Source organism: Mauremys reevesii, linkage group 25 (assembly GCF_016161935.1).
Source record: "Mauremys reevesii isolate NIE-2019 linkage group 25, ASM1616193v1, whole genome shotgun sequence".
Lineage (NCBI taxonomy): Eukaryota > Metazoa > Chordata > Testudines > Geoemydidae > Mauremys > Mauremys reevesii.
In genome coordinates, this window is record NC_052647.1 from 8,527,894 (window position 1) to 8,546,280 (window position 18,387).

At 47.9% G+C, this 18,387-nt stretch overlaps 2 protein-coding genes across 5 annotated transcripts in view; one reads left to right on the plus strand and one right to left on the minus strand.

Moving 5' to 3' along the window:
• Positions 1 to 18,387, minus strand: part of LOC120391410 — a 108,644-nt gene that overhangs the window by 42,632 nt on the left and 47,625 nt on the right. The window contains exon 2 of the mRNA XM_039515076.1: positions 17,949 to 18,006. Coding sequence (XP_039371010.1) covers positions 17,949 to 18,006 — 58 coding nt within the window. The remainder of the gene's footprint in view (positions 1 to 17,948; positions 18,007 to 18,387) is intronic.
• On the plus strand, positions 1,103 to 16,894 carry LOC120391402 (CD209 antigen-like protein C). Of its 4 annotated transcripts, XM_039515058.1 has the most exons (11): positions 1,103 to 1,120; positions 1,810 to 1,975; positions 2,566 to 2,676; positions 3,683 to 3,772; positions 4,620 to 4,670; positions 4,824 to 4,913; positions 10,671 to 10,784; positions 11,312 to 11,425; positions 12,578 to 12,729; positions 14,264 to 14,373; positions 15,522 to 16,894. In XM_039515058.1, exons 2-11 carry the CDS (start codon positions 1,879 to 1,881, stop codon positions 15,652 to 15,654), a joined length of 1,062 nt encoding a protein of 353 aa, XP_039370992.1. In that variant the 5' UTR covers positions 1,103 to 1,120; positions 1,810 to 1,878; the 3' UTR covers positions 15,655 to 16,894. The 4 variants fall into 4 exon arrangements, with proteins under 4 accessions (XP_039370992.1, XP_039370990.1, XP_039370993.1 ...); XM_039515056.1 differs by lacking the exon at positions 1,103 to 1,120 and having other exon boundaries at positions 1,755 to 1,975; XM_039515059.1 differs by lacking the exons at positions 1,103 to 1,120; positions 11,312 to 11,425 and having other exon boundaries at positions 1,755 to 1,975.

Below are 18,387 nucleotides of genomic sequence, written 5' to 3' on the forward strand. Positions count from 1 at the left end.
GGACCCTATCCCTACCCTCCAGTGTATCTACATCTCCCGCCAGCTTAGTGTCATCTGTGAACTTGCTGAGCAGGGCTGGCTCCAGGCATCAGCATTCCAAGCTGGTGCTTGGGGCGGCAATCTATAAGGGGCGTCAGTCCCTGTTGTTTTGCCCCCAAGCAGCGCACTGAATTGCCGCTGCAGATGGCAGGGGCAGTCCGTGTGCCGTTAGGGCAGCAGGAGGCAAGTTTCCGTGGTGGCGGCAATTTGGCAGCAGCTTCTATGTTTAGCTGTCCGCGGTGGCTTCAGCTAAACATAGAAGCTGCTGCCGAATTGCCGCCGCGGAAACGGGCCTGCCACCCTAAGGGCACAGGGACTGCCCCTGCCGTCCACGGCAGCAATTCGGTGCGCTGCTTGGGACGGCAAAAACTGTAGAGCCAGCCCTGTTGCTGAGTGTGAAATCCATCCCATCATCCAGATAATTAATAAAGATGTGGAACAAAACCCGCCCCATGATCGACCCTTGGGGTATTCTGCTTGATACCAGCTGCCAACTGGACATTAAGCCGTTGATCAATACCCATTCAGCACGACAATCTAGCCAGCTTTCTATCCACTTTATTGTCCATTCATCCAATCCATACTTTTTGAACTTGCTGGCAAGAATACTGTGGGAGACCATTCAAAAGCTTTGCTAAAGTCAAGATATATCACGTCCACTGCTTTCCCCATATCCACAGAGCCAGTTCTCTCATCAAAGAAGGCAAACAGGTTGGTCAGGAATGACTTGCCCTTAGTGAATCCATGTTGACGGTTCCTGATTACCTTCCTCTCCTCCAAGTGCTTCAAAATGGTTTCCTTGAGGACCTGCTCCATGATTTTTCCAGGGACTGAGGTGAGACTGACCGGTCTCTAGTTCCCTTGTATCTACTTCTTCCCTTTTTTAAAGATTGGCACTGTATACTCTCTGGTTTCTTTCAGCTGTACAAGTGGTGCTTAGACAGTGAACATTGCCCCTAAACTCTTAACCAGCTAGTGTGGATGAGCCACTGGCAGGGAAACAGCTGGTTTAGTGAGCTCCAGTGCCCCTCAGTCGCTGGCACATGTTCCCAAATCCCTGAGAAGTCAAGAGAGTGTCCAGGTTGGTGTAGAATGTCCCCTTAGTTTTTCAAGAGTTCATTTGCCCTTGTGGGATCAAGATGCTGGTGCCACAAGCTTCCAGTTAGAAAAGTGAGTGTGACTCCAGTTATTGGTGAGAAACTGACCTTTTTCTGGCCATGAAGCCTTCTGCTAATCCCATCTGCCATCCTGTCTAGTGTGTCCAGGAATAGTACAGGACCCCATCAGGTAAGGTGCTGGCAGAGGCTGCTCTAGGTACATGCAATGTAGGCAGGTGACTATGGTGGCAGACTTCTGGGCAGCTGCCTACAGTGGCAAATTTAGCCTGGCCGCCCCCCAGTTATGAAAGACCACAACACCACTCACTGGAATTTGGCAAGGCCGCCCTTTCCTTCATGATAGAGTAGTGACGGGGCCAAATCTGCCACCCTAGGCTTCTGAGGAGGGGGATGGTACACCCAAGTTTTGCCTAGGGCGGCAGATTGTCTTGAGCAGCCTCTGGGAGAGAAGTGCTGATTTCAACATGCTCTGATAAAAGTCAATGGGAGTTGAGCAATCTCAGAGCCAGGAAGTGGTAACGACCAACAACTGGAACCACAGAGATTCTATGATTCTGCACTTATCTGGAGAGGAAATGGGTGGGCCATGGTCCCTGACCTGGAAATTCTGAGAATGGTAAGTGTGACCACAGGCGTCCGTTCCCTTGGAAAGGCACGATGACAGCTCCTATCAATATAAACTGCACCAACGGCAAGAAGCAGAACGTAGACATCCGCAGCCATGCACCCGGACAGCTCCTACCACAAATGGGACAACTCTGATCAGGTGGAACTGACGGTGCAGGGAGCGAGCAGAGTACCTGGGAGAGGCGGTAAAGGTGAGCTGGCCTGAGGAAGGGTGGGCTTGTGATTAAGGAGCTGCCCTGGGAGTCAGGAGGCCTATGTCCGATTCCTGGCTTTGCTAATTTAAGGTTAGCTAGTGGCCACACTCAGGAGGGTTTCTCATTCTCTCCTAATTAGTGTCTTGGTTAAGTCTGGATATTCCCATCATCCTCATAAACTCCTTTCTTATCATGGGGCAAACTCATCCCTGGGTCACTCCAGTGTCTTCAGTGTTGCTATTCCAGGGACAAAACTGGTCCTGTGAGCCTGCCCATATCTTCCCACTAGAGCCTGAGAGGATTCTCATGTTCCCTTGAAGGCAGGAGCTTCTCAATCTGGGCGTCACACTCCCCTGCCCTTCCCATACTGCCAAAAGGGAGAGGAATTCCCAACATGGAAAATGGAACATAGCGAAGGCTGAGAACCACCTCAAGGTATTAACCCTATGGTGAATCCCTCCCTTCCCCTTGTTCAGTCATCTTCTCTTGTAGGGAACCATGTTCAGTCCCGGGAGTTTCTCCCCAAAGGGAGTGTTAGGAGGGGTTGATCCTGCACTGAGAGATCTAACCAGTGTTGCTCCCCACAGCTCTTTGCCTCTCCAAGTTTGCCCAAGGAAAGGCCAAAGTGATCCTGTACGTCCTGCTGGCGATTTGCATTGCAGTGGCCACCGCTCTCATCGTGGTGAACCTTGGGAAATGTAAGTCTTCTGTTCGTTTCTACCTCGGCCTCAGATCTCATCTGCCAAGCGCGAGGCTGCTCTGACTAGTTTTGGTGGATTTTAGCAGTAGGGCACAAAATTGGGCTGAGAATGGAGGCTCAGCTGTGATGTTAATTATGGAGCAGTTGCCAGAACTACATAAATTTCACTCACCTCTGAGCTAAGGTGACCGGATTTTCAAAGGGGTGGGATTTGTCCTTAGCATAACTCCCACTAGCTTTCCATGGAACCTGTGCTTGTAAATCTCAGAAAAATCCCACCCAAAATCAATAATCGGACCATGTTTCTGGTGACATTTTCAAGGTTGTGAAATAGTCATATAAAAATGTTCTTTTTTCAACGGTGTGCTGGAGCCAGTGCAAAGTGGTGACTGCGGATCCTGCTAGCAGAGAGGAAATGTCCGGAAGTGAGACCAATTCAACCAGGCATTGCACAATGCGCTGCCACAATTGCCTCTTCCACATTAACACACGGAGAGCTAGGGCCTGACAAATGCATTCCTTTCCTTTCTAACTTTGCTACCAGCTAACCACACACAAACCAAGACAGGCTCCTTGTGGCAGCAGGCAGCTTTCTGCTCTGCACAGCACTCAAAGCCCTGCATTGCTCTGGGGAGGCTGAGCCTTTCCACTCTCAGCTTTGCGATGCCCCTTTGAGTTTTCCAGCCACATTCTTCACCTGTGTGTAGCAGTAGCAGCTTCACGGCACATCTTGGGGCCACTGACAGCTCAGTGCAACATAGAGCAGCCCCAACACAGCTCTACATTGTACCAAGGACCAAGCTGATGTCCAGAATAATGAATCCCTGTGTTGAGCACAGTGCGCCTGTAGCGGAGGATCACAGCTAGCATGAAGGACTTGACATCAGAAGTCTTGGGTAGTACTTGTGAGGAAACTGCATTTACAGCAGCATGGATGTCTCCAAAGATATGGTTTTCCCCTGCTGATAAATTTTGCTCCGCTATCAAAAGTCTCATGTCTACAGTGTCCAAGGGTCTTGCCGAAGCCCAGGTGGATAGAGACACTATAAGAAGAGATGCCAAGAGAAATCTGTCACATCACCAGGACTATCTAGGTGAGAGGATAAAGGAAATATTTCTATCTCCATATTTCTATGGAGCTGAGCAGACATACCTCAGCTGGGGATCTGATCACAGCTCAGACAGGGCTCCAAATTATTGTGGGGTGTGTGACAACCACGGGAGGTGGAAGCAGCTCTTAGAAGTTGTTGGATTAGCCAATGAAATCTTGTTTTGATGAGGTCACTTTTCTACCAGTGTCTCATTGGCTGAGAGTGTTATCCTGCTGGGGAAGCCATAGGCATGAGTAGAATTGGTCTGTACCAGGAGTAGGCACATGCCTGGGGCCCCCATAAAGACAACTACTGCTTGGGTGAGTGGGAACTGAGACCCGTCTTCTCCAGGACACTCCCCTGCCCGTCTGAAAAAAGGAAGCAGGAATATGGCTCAGGGGAGGCCCCAGTCTGTCCAGAAGAGTGTGGTAATGTGTCCCTAAACACCCAGCAAATGGACCTTCATTTCTCCATCCCTCAGTTTCACTATCTTTGAAATGGGTATCATTCCTTGTCTATTTGTATTGTAACCATCTCTCGCTCGGTGTCTATGCAGTGCCAGACGAAGGGTACCCAATCTCAGTTCGGGTTTGTGCAGCACCTGGCACAAAGGGTCCCTAATCTTAGGTGGGGCTTGTAGGTAGCACGGTAATTTAAATCAGTAATAGCTATAAGTGAAACCCATTTACATCCTTGCAAACGACTGCGCTTGCTCCATAAATTTCACACACTCCTGGAGGAATGGTCCTTATCCAGCGCTCCTCAGAGGTCGAGCTTGTGGGTGGGGCAGCATGAGGTTCTGTGTTGTTATTTAAATTGGAAACTTCCCATTCTCTCATTTTCCTTTTAGAGTTGAAGATGTCCAAAGAATTCAACGTGTTTAACAGTCGACTTCTTAATAGTAGGTTCTGCTGATGTTTCTCAAGAGGTTGGGCATAAACAGTTCCCTTGTCACAAGACATGCAATAAAATCCTGGGGGTTGCACATGGGTGGGGTCTCTCCCTTCGATGAGCCCATGTACAGCAGTTCTTTTCTACCCTCTGTTGTTTGCAGTGTCCAATGAGCTGGCTGGGGTTAGGCTGGGGATCGAGGAGATCCAAGCTGATCACATGAAAGACCAATCACATCTCCAGGACGCCATAGGTGAGAAACATCCTTTTCCTTCCAATGCCTGATCACTGCTGCTTCCTTGTAGAGGGACTCCTGGGTCTGATCTTTCTCTGTGAAGGGAAAACTGAAATGGAAGGAGAGAAGGAGGATGACAAAGGGGAAGTGTGATGATGGAGCAAGGAGCCCTACATGGATAATCCCATTTTAGTTTGGGCTCAGCTGCATCCTGCTCCCATGGGCCTCCCCAGGTTTTATCCTGAGCCCAGTTCATGCTGCAGCAGAACTTTGGAACTCAGACCCTGATCCAGCAAAGGCACTTATGCATGTGTAGCCCACTGGTGGGCGTGTGTGACAGGCCCCCTTCTGTGCTGATCTAGGAGACGGTTCGACAGCTTTATCTGAAGCTGAAGTAGTTCCTGCGTTTAGCCCTGGAGGACCCCAGTTCAGTCCCCAAGTTGTTACCCACAATAGCAGCTTGCAAACAACTCCACGCTCGTGATTACTGTGTGGTGTAACGCATCTCAGAGCAGTGGTTTGCGACCTTTTGTCTATAGACCCATGGGGGTCCGCAGACTATGCCCAAGATTTTCAAAGGGATCCTCACCTCCATTCTAAAATTCAGGGGTCCGAAAATGAAAACAGGTTGAAAATCGCTGGCTTTGTGTTCAAGGGCTTTGCTGCATTGTGGTCTCAGTACCCTGTAGATACGTGGGAGTGGTAGTGGTGGTGGTGGGGTGCTCTGGTTCGCTCAGCGCTGCTGAGAGCTCATGGCTCCCATGGCCTGCAGAAGGAATTTGGCAATGCTCATCCCATGTGGTATCAGGCCCATCCAGTGCAAACATGAGCCGGGTTCTGATTTTAGTTATGCTGGTGTCAGGGCTGTGACTAGGGATTTAGACTTCCATAGAAGAGGCCCATGATGCAGAAGTGGAGTGTGGGCTACCTTATTGTGAGCCTACTGAGGTAAAAATTCCCTCACTGAATCCAACAGTTGGCTTGAAGGAAAATCAATCATAGAATCATAGAATTCAAGATCAGAAGGGACCATTATGATCATCTAGTCTGACCTCCTGCAAGATGCAGGCCACATAAGCCGATCCACCCACTCCTGAACTAATTCACTCCCTTGACTCTGCTGTTGAATGCTCCAAATCATGATTTAAAGACTTCAAGTAGCAGATAATCCATCAGCAAGCGACCCCTGCCCCATGCTTCGGAGGAAGGCGAAAAACCTCCAGGGCCACTGCCAATCTACCCTGGAGGAAAATTCCTTCCCGACCCCAAATATGGTGATCAGCTGAACCCCGAGCATGTGGGCAAGACTCTCCAGCCAGACCCTCTGGAAAAGGCTAACAATATCCCAACATTGACCCTTTGTACTAATTACCAGTGTGGCACGTTATTGACCTATTGACTAAACCCGTTATCCTATCATACCATCCCCTCCATAAACTTATCCAGCTTAATCTTAAAGTCATGGAGGTCCTTCGCCCCCACTGTTTCCCTCGGTAGGCTGTTCCAGAATTGCACTCCTCTGATGGTTAGAAACCTTTGTCTAATTTCAAGCCTAAATTTCCTGACTGACAATTTATATCCATTTGTCCTCGTGTCCACATTAGCACTGAGCTGAAATAATTCCTCCCCTTCCCTGGTATTTATCCCTCTGATATATTTAAAGAGTGCAATCATATCTCCTCTTATCCTTCTTTTGGTTAAGGAAAACAAACTGAGCTCCTCAAGTCTCCTTTCATACGACAGGCTTTCCATTCCTCGGATCATTCTAGTGGCCCTTCTTTGTACCCGTTCCAGTTTGAATTCATCCTTCTTAAACATGGGAGACCAAAACTGCACACAATACTCCAAATGAGGTCTCACCAACGCCTTATATAGCGGGACTAACACCTCCTTATCTCTACTAGAAATACCTCGCCTAATGCATCCCAAGACCGCATTAGCTTTTTTAACAGCCACATCACATTGCCTACTCATAGTCATCCTACGATCAACCAGGACTCCTAGGTCCTTCTCCTCCTCCGTTACTTCCAACTGGTGCGTCCCCAGCTTATAACTAAAATTCTTGTTAGTCATCCCTAAATGCATAACCTTACACTTCTCATTATTGAATTTCATCCTGTTACTAATACTCCAGTTTACAAGGTCATCCAAATCTCCCTGGAGGATATCCTGATCCTTTTCCGAATTGGCAATACCTCCCAACTTGGTGTCATCCGCAAACTTTATTAGCCCCCTCCTATTTTTGGTTCCAAGGTCAGCGATAAATAGATTAAATAAAATCGGACCCAAAACCGAACCTTGAGGAACTCCACTGGTAACCCCCCTCCAACCCGACAGATCACCCTTCAATACGACCCTCTGCAGTCTCCCCTTTAACCAGCTCCTTATCCACCTCTGGATTTTCATTTCGATCCCCATCTTTTCCAATTTAACCAGTAATTCCTCATGCGGTACCGTATCAAACGCCTTACGGAAATCAAGATATATTAGATCCACCGCATTTCCCTTGTCTAAAAAATCTGTTACTTTCTCAAAGAAGGAGATCAGGTTGGTTTGGCACAATCTACCTTTTGTAAAACCATGCTGTAATTTGTCCCAGTTGCCATCGGCCTCAAGGTCCGTAACCACTCTCTCCTTTAAAAATTTTTCCATGACTTTGCATACTACAGATGTTAAACTAACAGGCCTGTAGTTACCCAGGTCACTTTTTTTCCCCTTCTTGAATATTGGAACTATATTAGCTAATCTTCAGTCAAACGGTACAACCCCCGAGTTTAGAGATTTATTAAAAATCATCGCTAACGGGCTTGCAATTTCACTCGCCAATTCCCTTAATATTCTAGGATGAAGATTATCCGGGCCCCCTGATTTACTTCCGTTAAGCTGTTCAAGTTTGGCTTCTACCTCAGATACCGTAATGTCTACCCCCATATCTTCATTCCCGTCAGTCCCTCTACCACTATTCCTTAGCCCTTCATTAGCCTCATTAAAAACCGAGGCAAAATATTTGTTTAGATATTGTGCCATGCCAAGATTATCCCTAATCTCCACTCCGTTTAAAGTTTTAAGTGGTCCCACTTCTTCCTTCTTGGTTTTCTTCCTATTTATATGGCTAAAAAACCTTTTGCTATTGGTTTTAATCCCCTTCGCTAGGTCCATCTCCACCCGGCTCTTTGCCTTTCTCACTGCTTCCCTACACCCTCTGACCTCAATAAGGTAGGTTTCTTTGCTGATCCCTCCCATTTTCCAGTCCTTGTACGCTTTCTGTTTTTTTCTTAATCACCCCTCTGAGACGCTTGCTCATCCAGCTCGGTCTAAAACTGCTACCTACAAACTGTTTTCCCTTTCTCGGGATACAGGCCTCTGACAGCTCCTGCAACTTCAACCTGAAGTAACCCCAGGCGTCTTCCACCTTTAGATCCCTAAATATGTTAGTCCAATCCACTTGTTAGTATGTATAGTAAAATATATAGTTTTACTATAGTTATGTATAGTAAAATAACATATATAGTTATGTATAGTAAAATATGTTAGTAAAGTTAGCCCTTTTGAAATTGTAAACCTTAGTCTCAGATGCAATTTTGTTTATCCTTCCATTTATTTTGAAACGAATTAGATCATGATCACTCGAGCTGAGGTTGTCCCCTACAACTATTTCCTCAACAAGGTCCTCGTTACTCACCAAAATCAGATCTAAAATGGCATCCCCCCTCATCGGTTCAGCAACTACTTGATGAAGGAATTCATCAGCTATCACGTGTAGGAAAAGCTGAGCCCTATTATTATTACTAGCATTTGTTTCCCAATCTATATCCAGGAAGTTAAAGTCTCCCATGATCATACAGTTCCTATTAGTATTTACCTCCTTAAAAACATTAAAGAGCTCTCTATCCATATCCAGGCTAGATCCCGGCGGTCTATAGCACACCCCAATCACTATCCCAGGGGACGCTCTAGTAGTTTTCTTCCCCAATGTCACCATTGCCCAAACAGACTCCATATTATCCATTGCATTGCTAGTTATTTCGTTACATTTCACCTCATTATTGACATACAATGCTACTCCCCCACCTTTACCTTTGTTTCGGTCTTTCCTAAACAGCACATACCCTTCCATACCTGTACTCCAGTCATGGCTACCGTTCCACCATGTTTCGGTTATTCCTACGATATCCGGTTTCAATTTTGGGACCAGGAGCTCCAGTTCCTCCATTTTGTTACCTAAGCTTCTCGCATTGGTGAACAAACATCCTAATTTTTGCTGTTTGGCTCCTCTCACCCTTTTCACCCAACTTGGTAGGGACATAGTACTACCAGTATGACCTGTCGGTCTAGTATCCATCCCCCCCCCCCTTCCTTATACCTAACCCTCCCCCTCTGGCTATATCTGTTGTTATCCTGTTGTTCTCACTCTCAATGTATAAATTTGGCGTGGAGAGTATCTGGACCTCTCCCAACCGTCTCCCCCCAATGTCTAGTTTAAAGCTTTTTTAATCAGATGAGCCAGCCTCCCTCCTAGAATTCTACTTCCTTCCCTACCTAGGTGGAGCCCATCCCGTGAGAACAGTTCTCTGTCCCCGAAAGCCTCCCAGTGCCCATACATCCCAAAGCCCTCCTTGTAACACCACTCTCTCAGCCAACTATTTATCGTCATGATCTTGTCACCCCTTTGGCGCCCTTCCCTAGGGACAGGTAGAATCCCACTGAAGATCACCTGAGCCTCAATTTCCTTGAGTGTCTTACCCAACCTGGCATAGTCTCCCTTGATCCTCTCTAGCGAGAATCTAGCCATGTCATTCGTTCCTACATGAAGGATGATCAACGGGTTCTTACCTGCTCCTCTTAGGATCCTTTTCAACCTCAGGTCCACATCCCGTATTTTAGCGCCCGGTAGACAGCACACCCTTCTGTTCTCTGGATCGGCCCTGGTCACAGGCCTGTCCAACCTTCTCAGTATGGAATCCCCAATCAGATAGACCTGCCTTTGCCTGGGGACAGTGCGGTCCTCTAACCTATCCTCCGTCCCCTGTGGTTGCAAGCTCCTTCCATTCCTATCATCCCTTGTGGTTCCCCTTAAGCCATCCTGCATCCTCCCTGGGCCCAAACTTGGTGCTGCCTCCATCGACCCCTCCCCTCTTTCTATCGGACTAGCCGCTCTTCACTTTTTCCTTGCCCTCCCACCGTCAGCTACCACCTGCTGTACCACTTCCTCATTCTCCAAACCTTCAAACCTGTTCCTTAGCTCTATTTCTCCCCCACTGGCTCTCCGTTTCCCCTTCCTGCTTCTCACCATCACATGCTTCCACTGCCTATATTCCTCATCTGGCAGTCCCCCCTCACTGGCCTTAGCCCCTGCTTCCCCCTGTACTCCTGGGCTTTCCCCTTCAGCCACTGCTTGCCATTGCTCCATCAGCTGCTCGAACCCCCTTCTATGCTCTACCAGGGTTTCTACCTGCAGCTCTAGACCCTGGATCTTTTCCTCCAGCAGCTCTATTAGGCGGCACTTCATGCATACATAGTACTGTTCTGGGTCCCCCGCTAGGACCATGTACATACCGCAGCTGCAGCCCAGGAGAGCAGAGGTACTTAGATAATACAATGGTGGACTCCGGTATCAGAGCATAGTTAGGTCGAAGGCTGTGAAAGGGGACAGAGAGTGTGTTTGCAGATGGATGGACACATTTCCAGCTGCTGTAAAGGAAGGTCTGAACCAGCCCAGAAATATCAACCTGTTGATTCCGGTGGCATTTTTCTACCCCCTGCCTGCCCTGACAGAGATAAGGAACCTAACGCACAGTATGCCGAAGGAGCGGGCTGAGGTGAGAAGGGACCATGACAGACTCCAGGAGGTCTTGAGCAGGATGCAGGACGAGTTACGGAACATCACAGGTAAGGGGACACCAGACAGGGCTTGAAACCAGTGACAGAATTAACCACAAATGCCCAGTCAGTGAAAGCCAACAGAGAACAGGGCATTCAACTTTCAGGTTCCCAATAGGCCTGTGGCCTGGGCAGCTCCCCCTGCACTGAAACTGACCACATCTTCCCAGCTAGGAGTCCCCAATGGCTGTAGAGCCAGCACAGATGTCTCCTGCCATCTGTGTCTCCAGCACAATCCTGCCCGATCATGATTCCATCATTGGTGAGCCTACTGAGATAAAAATTCCCTCACTGAATCCAACAGTTGGCTTGAAGGAAAATCAATCAGCCCAGGAGAGCAGAGGTGCTTAGATAATACAATGGTGGACTCCGGTATCAGAGCATAGTTAGGTCGAAGGCTGTGAAAGGGGACAGAGAGTGTGTTTGCAGATGGATGGAAACATTTCCAGCTGCTGTAAAGGAAGATCTGAACCAGCCCAGAAATATCAACCTGTTGATTCCGGTGGCATTTTTCTACCCCCTGCCTGCCCTGACAGAGATAAGGAACCTAACGCACAGTATGTCGAAGGAGCTGGCTGAGGTGAGAAGGGACCATGACAGACTCCAGGAGGTCTTGAGCAGGGTGCAGGACGAGTTATGGAACATCACAGGTAAGGGGGCACCAGACAGGGCTTGAAACCAGTGACAGAATTAACCACTAATGCCCAGTCAGTGAAAGCCAACAGAGAACAGGGCATTCAACTTTCAGGTTCCCAATAGGCCTGTGGCCTGGGCAGCTCCCCTTGCACTGAAACTGACCACATCTTCCCAGCTAGGAGTCCCCAATGGCTGTAGAGCCAGCACAGATGTCTCCCATGCCACGATCCTGCCTGACCATGATTCTATCATCAGTCCCATACCTTGGGCACCAGAGGTGGTGTAGAACCAGCCAGAGACTCAGGGAGCCATAAGATGACTCATAATTTGGCTAAATACATAATGTAGCCTAACAGGCAATGGATACAATACTATATGGCAGAAGCCGCCAGATGGTGCTGTTGTACATCAGATTGCAAGTTCTCTTTCCAAGCATGTCAGCAGTATTCAGCCTTTGAAGACATGCTGTGTTGTGAAGCCATACTGTGTTGTTGGTTTCAAGCTGTGATATTTTTGGGGGGAAGCTGGTGCAACTAGCAAGGGAGTTTGCTCTATTCCTGACACTCTCTAACTAGGGTCAGTCCTTGGGGTAGATTGTAGCCAGTAAACTGGGCATCAGTGTCTGGGCTGAGATCCGAGATTGGCCTGCATTTTGTTTATGGGCACCTCTTTTCCAGGTAGATTGACCAGATGTCCTGATTTTATACTGACAGTCCCGATATTTGGGGCTTTGTCTTATATAGGTGCCTATAACCCCTCACCCCATGTCCCAGGTTTTCACATTTGCTGTGTGGTTACTCTATTTCCAGGACTAGTGCACCCAGCAGAAATCAACAAGTTATATTAGGAAAATATTCACTCAGTGATTCAATTTTCAATGGGAAACTGATCAACCAGGCCCTGCCATCTGCTACCACATATCAGAGGGGTGACAATGCCTTATAACTTACAAAACCACCCCACAGAGGATGAATGAGCACCTGGTGGAAGAAAAAAGAATCTAATTTCAGAGAATACACAAATTCAGTGCAAATTATTTATTTGAAGCCAGTGAGAATGTCAGAAGTAAATAAGAAGTATGGGGACACAGCTAAGTTTTTACACTTCATTTAGACTGCATTTTGACTCTCTGATGCAGGCTTGTCCCATAATTTTACTTCTCACAGAAGTCATCTGCACAAAATGTCCACCTGGCTGGCAGCATTTTGAGAAAAAATGCTACTTCTTTTCAACATCAACTAAGTCCTGGTCGGATGCTAAGCAGTTCTGTACCAATGAAGGCTCTGACCTGGTTATCGTTAACACCAAACAGGAACAGGTAAGCCATCCATTCAGATTCCTATTGTGGAACATGCAGAATGGAAGGAAATAAGCACAAGGGGCCAGTTCTGTTCTGCTACACCAGGGTGAATCTGGAGTTACTCTAGATTTACCCCAGCATAATTGAGATCACAGTCTAGCCCAAGTTTTCCAGGAATTTAGCAATATCTTTGGATGTAGCTTTGTGTTCAAGAAGAATTGAGGGAACCTAGTGTCATTTGAAAATTGTTGAGTTAGCTTTGTGAGAAGAAATCTCCATGTCGGATGTGGATGATTCTGTATGAATCAAAATTCATGTATGGGGGGTATGTTGTAATCTCCTGTGAATACAAATCATAGAGTCCCATAGGGACCTAAAAATACTATTTGATTGCTACCGACCTGGGCAGGAATTCAGCTGCTGACCCAGAGGTACAATGCTTTTCAGAGCAGCTCACTACTACACTAGGGAAGGCTTTTTGATATCTTAGGGAAGACCCCACTCCAGATTCCTCATCAGGACTTTGCAGAAGGAATCCTGCCCTGATGGAGAATCCACCTTAAGTTTTAAATTGAGCCCGGTGCCTGCTGGGAAAAGAACTTTAGGAGACTAGTGGGTGCTGGGAGGATGCCCATGTAGTGCAGAGGTGGGCAAGGTACTGGTGTGAATCTGGAGTCACCAGAACCAAAATCTGACTCATGAGTAGTACAGACCATAGCATGTGTATTTTGCTATCCCGTCCTTGGGCCGGGATTTAAGGCACCCCCAGTAACAAGGTTGCAGAATGGGACTCAACAGAGACTACAAGATGGTTCCTTGGTCCCTCTTCACGGAGACCTATGGCCATGGGATTGACAAGCCCCAAAAGCCGGCCTTCAGCAGCTGTAGGAGGCTAGAAAATTATGTCCAGTCCTCAGGGAACAGCCGGGTAATATTCAGCCTTATTACTGTCACTTATCGGTATTGTGAGAGCACGTAGAAGAACTAATCAGAGCCCTGTTTTATCTAGGTGATGTGCACATCATCACAAAAAGACAGTCCCGGCCCCAAACAGTGTTCATCTCCCATTCTGAAGGGGAGATTTGTAGGGCAAATGGCAGAGATGAGGCATTTGAAGTACAGCTGGTCAGAAAATGAGCTTTTTTTTCTGTGGAAAATTTCATTTATTTGGGCTAAAAATTATATACTGCAAATTTTCAACTGAAATCTGAAACATTTCTATTTGGAAATGCTGCTGTAAAGCCTCATGGGAGCTGTAGTTTGCATGCTTCAGGCCCCCATTCTTTAGAGGTCGGGCAACCCAGTCAGTCTACATCTCCCATGATGCACAACGGTCACTCCTCTTGAAGAGAGGAAGCGATGCATCATGGGAGTGCCTGGTGCATCATGGGAAATGTAGGGTGGCAGCCCTAATGTAAAAGGTTGGAAAAAGTGGGGAAGGGATGAGAATCTACAGCCACAGACTCTGCTGGCCACAAACACAGTCCCCCTGAAGCTCCCTCACCTTCTGCTTGGGATCATGATTGTCTTCTTCACCTATTTTCCCACATAGAGGTTTTTGTCAAACCAAATCATGGAGCCTGACGTGTACTGGCTGGGCCTCAGCGACTCAGCAGAGGAAGGGGAGTGGCGCTGGGTGGACGGCAGCCCCCTGTCTGTCAGGCAAGTCCCTCTTTGTTCAGCCTCTTTTGAGAGAGATCTGTCCCTTACAATCAGCTGTTTCTGCTTTATCTCCTGTCCCTTTAAAGAGCCAGACGGAGCATTAATACCAATGCAATTGATACTAGAGGGGTCTCTGGTCCTCTTTAGTAGCTAAACCCGGTAAAGAAGGTTATGAGTCTACTACTGCCTCCATGATGATGTCATCCAGGGTCATCACAGAGCAGGACAGAACCTGGGATGTTCCTGGGGAGCAAAAGGCTGCTTTACCATGGGACATTGTGAGTGTCCAGCTAAGGAAACGTGCTGGGGAGAACAGCAACATGGCCCAGGGGACAGGGCCATGGACAAGGAGGCAGCACTGCTGGGTTCTAGTCCCAGCCCCATGAGTGTTCTCTGCTGGCAGACTGTGAGGCACATCTCTTCCTGCTCTATGCCTCAGTTTCCTCACCTGTAAAATGCACTGGAAACTGATGTCCTCCAAGCTGAGAATAGCTCTGGCTTGAGCAGTGGCTGGGCCAGCTTCCCCCTATTCAGTGGCTCGCACCAACCTGCCATGGCCCTGACCTCCAGGCACCACCTCACGGAGTGAGTAGGCAGATCAGTCCTAGGAGCTGGCTCATTTCACACCACCTGCATGGAGGAGGTTTTCGATCCAGAGACACTGTACGCATATGGACTCTGTTCTGTTGCTAAGACCCACAGCCACACTGGGAATTGGACGGGAGATGATTTTCAGCAGGGGCAGCCTGTGTAAGCCAGGAACAAGTGGAGCATTTGCAGGGGTGCTGGGATACACAGCATCCACCAGTGGGAGTTGCTCTAGGAGCAGAGCCATCTAAATCATGTTTCTGCAGTGCAGGCACAGTCAAGCATCGGTCTCTTTGTGCACCGACTGCCCTCTGTGCTGTGATGAGCAACCACCCATCCTCTGCCTTCTTCCATCCATCCATCTTCCTCTTACCCACCGACTGCACCACCTGGCCTGCCAACCCCTGCTGTTTGGATGGTGACATTTAAAAGCAGCTAGAGCTGTATGAAGCAGCTGGCATCCACCAGTGTCCTTCCATCCAAAGTTATTGGTTCCCCACCTCCCTTTTAGAACTTCCATACCCACCTCTAATTCCATGTGACTTCGGTTTCCTTCTCAGGTTCTGGGCATCTGGAGAACCCAACAATGTTGGGCAGCAAGGGGAGGACTGTGGCAGCTTCCGCTTCAACGGGAAGTGGAATGATGCCACCTGCTCTTTGACTGAGCACTGGATCTGCGAACGGCAGTGCTAGCTGAGTTCCTGCATCCACAGCGGGGAGGTCAGGTGTCACACAGACTGCCCCACGTGGGACTGCTCTGGAGCGTTCATCTCTCTAAATCAGTGATTCTCAGCTGCAGGAGGCTCTTTAATGTCTCTCCTGCAGCTATTTGCAGCACATGCTATTAAAACACTGTGATTTAATTATTAACCATCCTAAATTATTAACCAATCTGGATGGTTTCACTATGTTATTAACCCATTAAGTTATCAGCCTGAACTAAGCTACTAACTTATTTGCTGTGAGAATAATAGATATAGATAAACTAAATATTTCCCATCATAATGTTTAAATATGAATAGTACTATAGTAAATGAAACAATGAATTCACCCTACTGTGGCTCTTTTGCTTAACGGTGATGGCTAATTTGGCTCCTGAGCCGCTGAGGTCCATGTATCACTGGTCTACATGCTGGGCGGCTATTGCAGCAAGTGGAGCTATGGGACAGGATCATGGAAAGCAGAGGTGGAGAAGCTGACTGGCACTGGACCGTCTAATCCATTTCCCTCCCATACTGGGGCCCAGGGCAGAGTTGTTCCCTTCAGGGCTCTAGCATTAAATGTGGCTCCTGCCCTTCCCCCAAGAAGAAGCAATTCCCAGCCTGGTAGATCTCATTGCCAGGCTGTTCTTCCTGACACTGGGCCAGAGTCTGATCTCAGGTGAACTGCTGTGAATGCAGAGGCTGAACTGGCTTCAGGGGAGTCACTCTGAACTGACATCAGTGTGAGTGAGATCAGAAATGAGGCCGTTCATCCTCAAACGTCCTTTTCTTAATTCCATCCCATTGCTCCTGGCTCTGCCTCCGAGTGTCTCTGCTGAGAGGAAGGATGATCTGATGTGTAAGGCACAGCACTGGCACCTGGGTTCAGTTCCAGCTCTGCCACTGACTCCTTCACCTGTCTGGGCCTCTGTTTTCTTCTCTTTAGAATGGATATAATAACCCTTCCTGTGTCTCTCTTGTCTATTGAGCCAGTGAGCTCTGTGGGGCAGGGACTATCACATTGTGTGTCAGCGCCGCACCCAGCACAATGGGGCTGTGATCTCTTCCGGGGCTGATAGCTGCTCCTATAAGTGCTCCCAAATCACCTATTTGCATCTTTAGGGGGCTGTTCTGCCGATAGACGCAGGCACTCGGTTCCCATTGAAGGCAGTGGAGTTGCTTGTGTCTAGAAGTGCAGAGTTTGGTTCTTTATCTTATACCCCTGACTAAATCTTGAGGGGAGGGGCAGTGGTGGGTGGGGCACCCTAGGGGCTGCTGCTCCTCGGGTGGGGGGCCAGGGCCATCTGCACCTTTGCTGGGGGCGTCTGAGCAGCGGCTGCTTTGACCGCCCCTGGGACTGCTGCTAGGGGGCAGGAGGGTGGCAGGCCAGCGGCACCAGCTTCAGGGGAAGCATGAGACTTCTCATGTGTCGCTCAAACTGAATTCCCCCATGATCACGCAGCGTTTTTCCCTACTCGTTACAGATAGGTGCAGGAGTAGACGGTCATCCTGTTCCCTCCTGTTATCTGATGGTCTGTAGCAGACACGAACTACTACCCAAGCTTGTGCTTTATCTGTTAGGACATTGATCCTCAAGCATTCAAGATCATTTTCTTTCAAGTTATCAGTAACTTGGAAACAGGTAATGGAATTTTTGACATAGAGTGCAACTCCCCCCTCTGCTTTTGCCCACTTTATCCTTCCTAAGGAGGTTAGAACCATTGATTTTAACATTCCAATCATGGGAATCATCCCACAAGGTTTCAGTAATACCAACTAGATCCAATTTATGCTAATAAATGAGAAATTCCAATCCCGCATTTGTTACCTAGGCTCCTAGCATTGGTATAAAGGGAATTCAAGAATTCCTTCCCTTCATGTCCTTTGGTTCCATGATTAATTGTGTTCTCAACCTCTTAATACTATGCTGTGTTCATATCTTCCCTCTTTTTACCCTCCCCTTTTGTTTTTGGTTTAGCCCTTTAATGGGGCACTAACTTCTAGAGCGTCTCTGACCAATGGGAGGTGGTACCACTGTCCTTTTTCTTGCTTTTGGTGCCCTCTGCAGGCTGCTGACTGACCTTGGCTGATCTTCAGTGGCTTGGCCCTCCAGCCAAGTCAGGAAGTCCAAATGATCCCCTTCCAGGGTATTAAAGAGTCCAACAAATAGCCAGTCTCTTTGCCCTTGCTAGGGTCTTCAGCCAAGCTCTGGGCCTTTTAAATTCAGCCCTTCCTTTTGGCTCCCAAATAAGGCCAATCCCATTATTGGGGTTTATGTCACTTTACCTGTGGCCGGTAGAGGAACCTGGGCCCGCCGACTACTCTGGGCTCCAACGCAGAGACCCTATTGTGGAAGCAGGGAAAGAAAGAGAGGGTTTAAGTGCATCCATTTAAGTGTCAGAGACAGAACAACTGTTGAGCTAAGTCTTAGCCTAAAATCGCGAGACCTGTAGAAGCAGGGCTCACATCAGAAACGAGTGGAAAACAGCAGAATAGTCAGCGTGACCTCGCCTTGAGATAACGATGTTTTGAGAAGAGAAAGTGAGAAAATACTGGAATAGAGAGCAAATAGTCTAAATAAAATGGAGATGATTTTAATTAATGCACGTCACAAAGGTATAAATGCTTGTGTGATTTTGCTGGTACTTTGGAGAAACTGAGGCAGAGATGTTCTCTGCCAGCTGTATTCTTCCCATGCAATTGCTTGAATAAAGCTGTCTCTGAT

What these genes read in the sequence shown, in the direction of transcription:
- LOC120391402 (XM_039515058.1), top strand. Translation starts at nt 1,879, where the DNA reads ATGCACCCGGACAGCTCCTACCACAAATGGGACAACTCTGATCAGGTG. An exon ending in CGTGGTGAACCTTGGGAAAT is followed by an intron (nt 2,677 to 3,682) that starts GTAAGTCTTCTG and finishes TCATGTCTACAG; the next exon opens with TGTCCAAGGGTCTTGCCGAA. An exon ending in ACATCACCAGGACTATCTAG is followed by an intron (nt 3,773 to 4,619) that starts GTGAGAGGATAA and finishes TTTTCCTTTTAG; the next exon opens with AGTTGAAGATGTCCAAAGAA.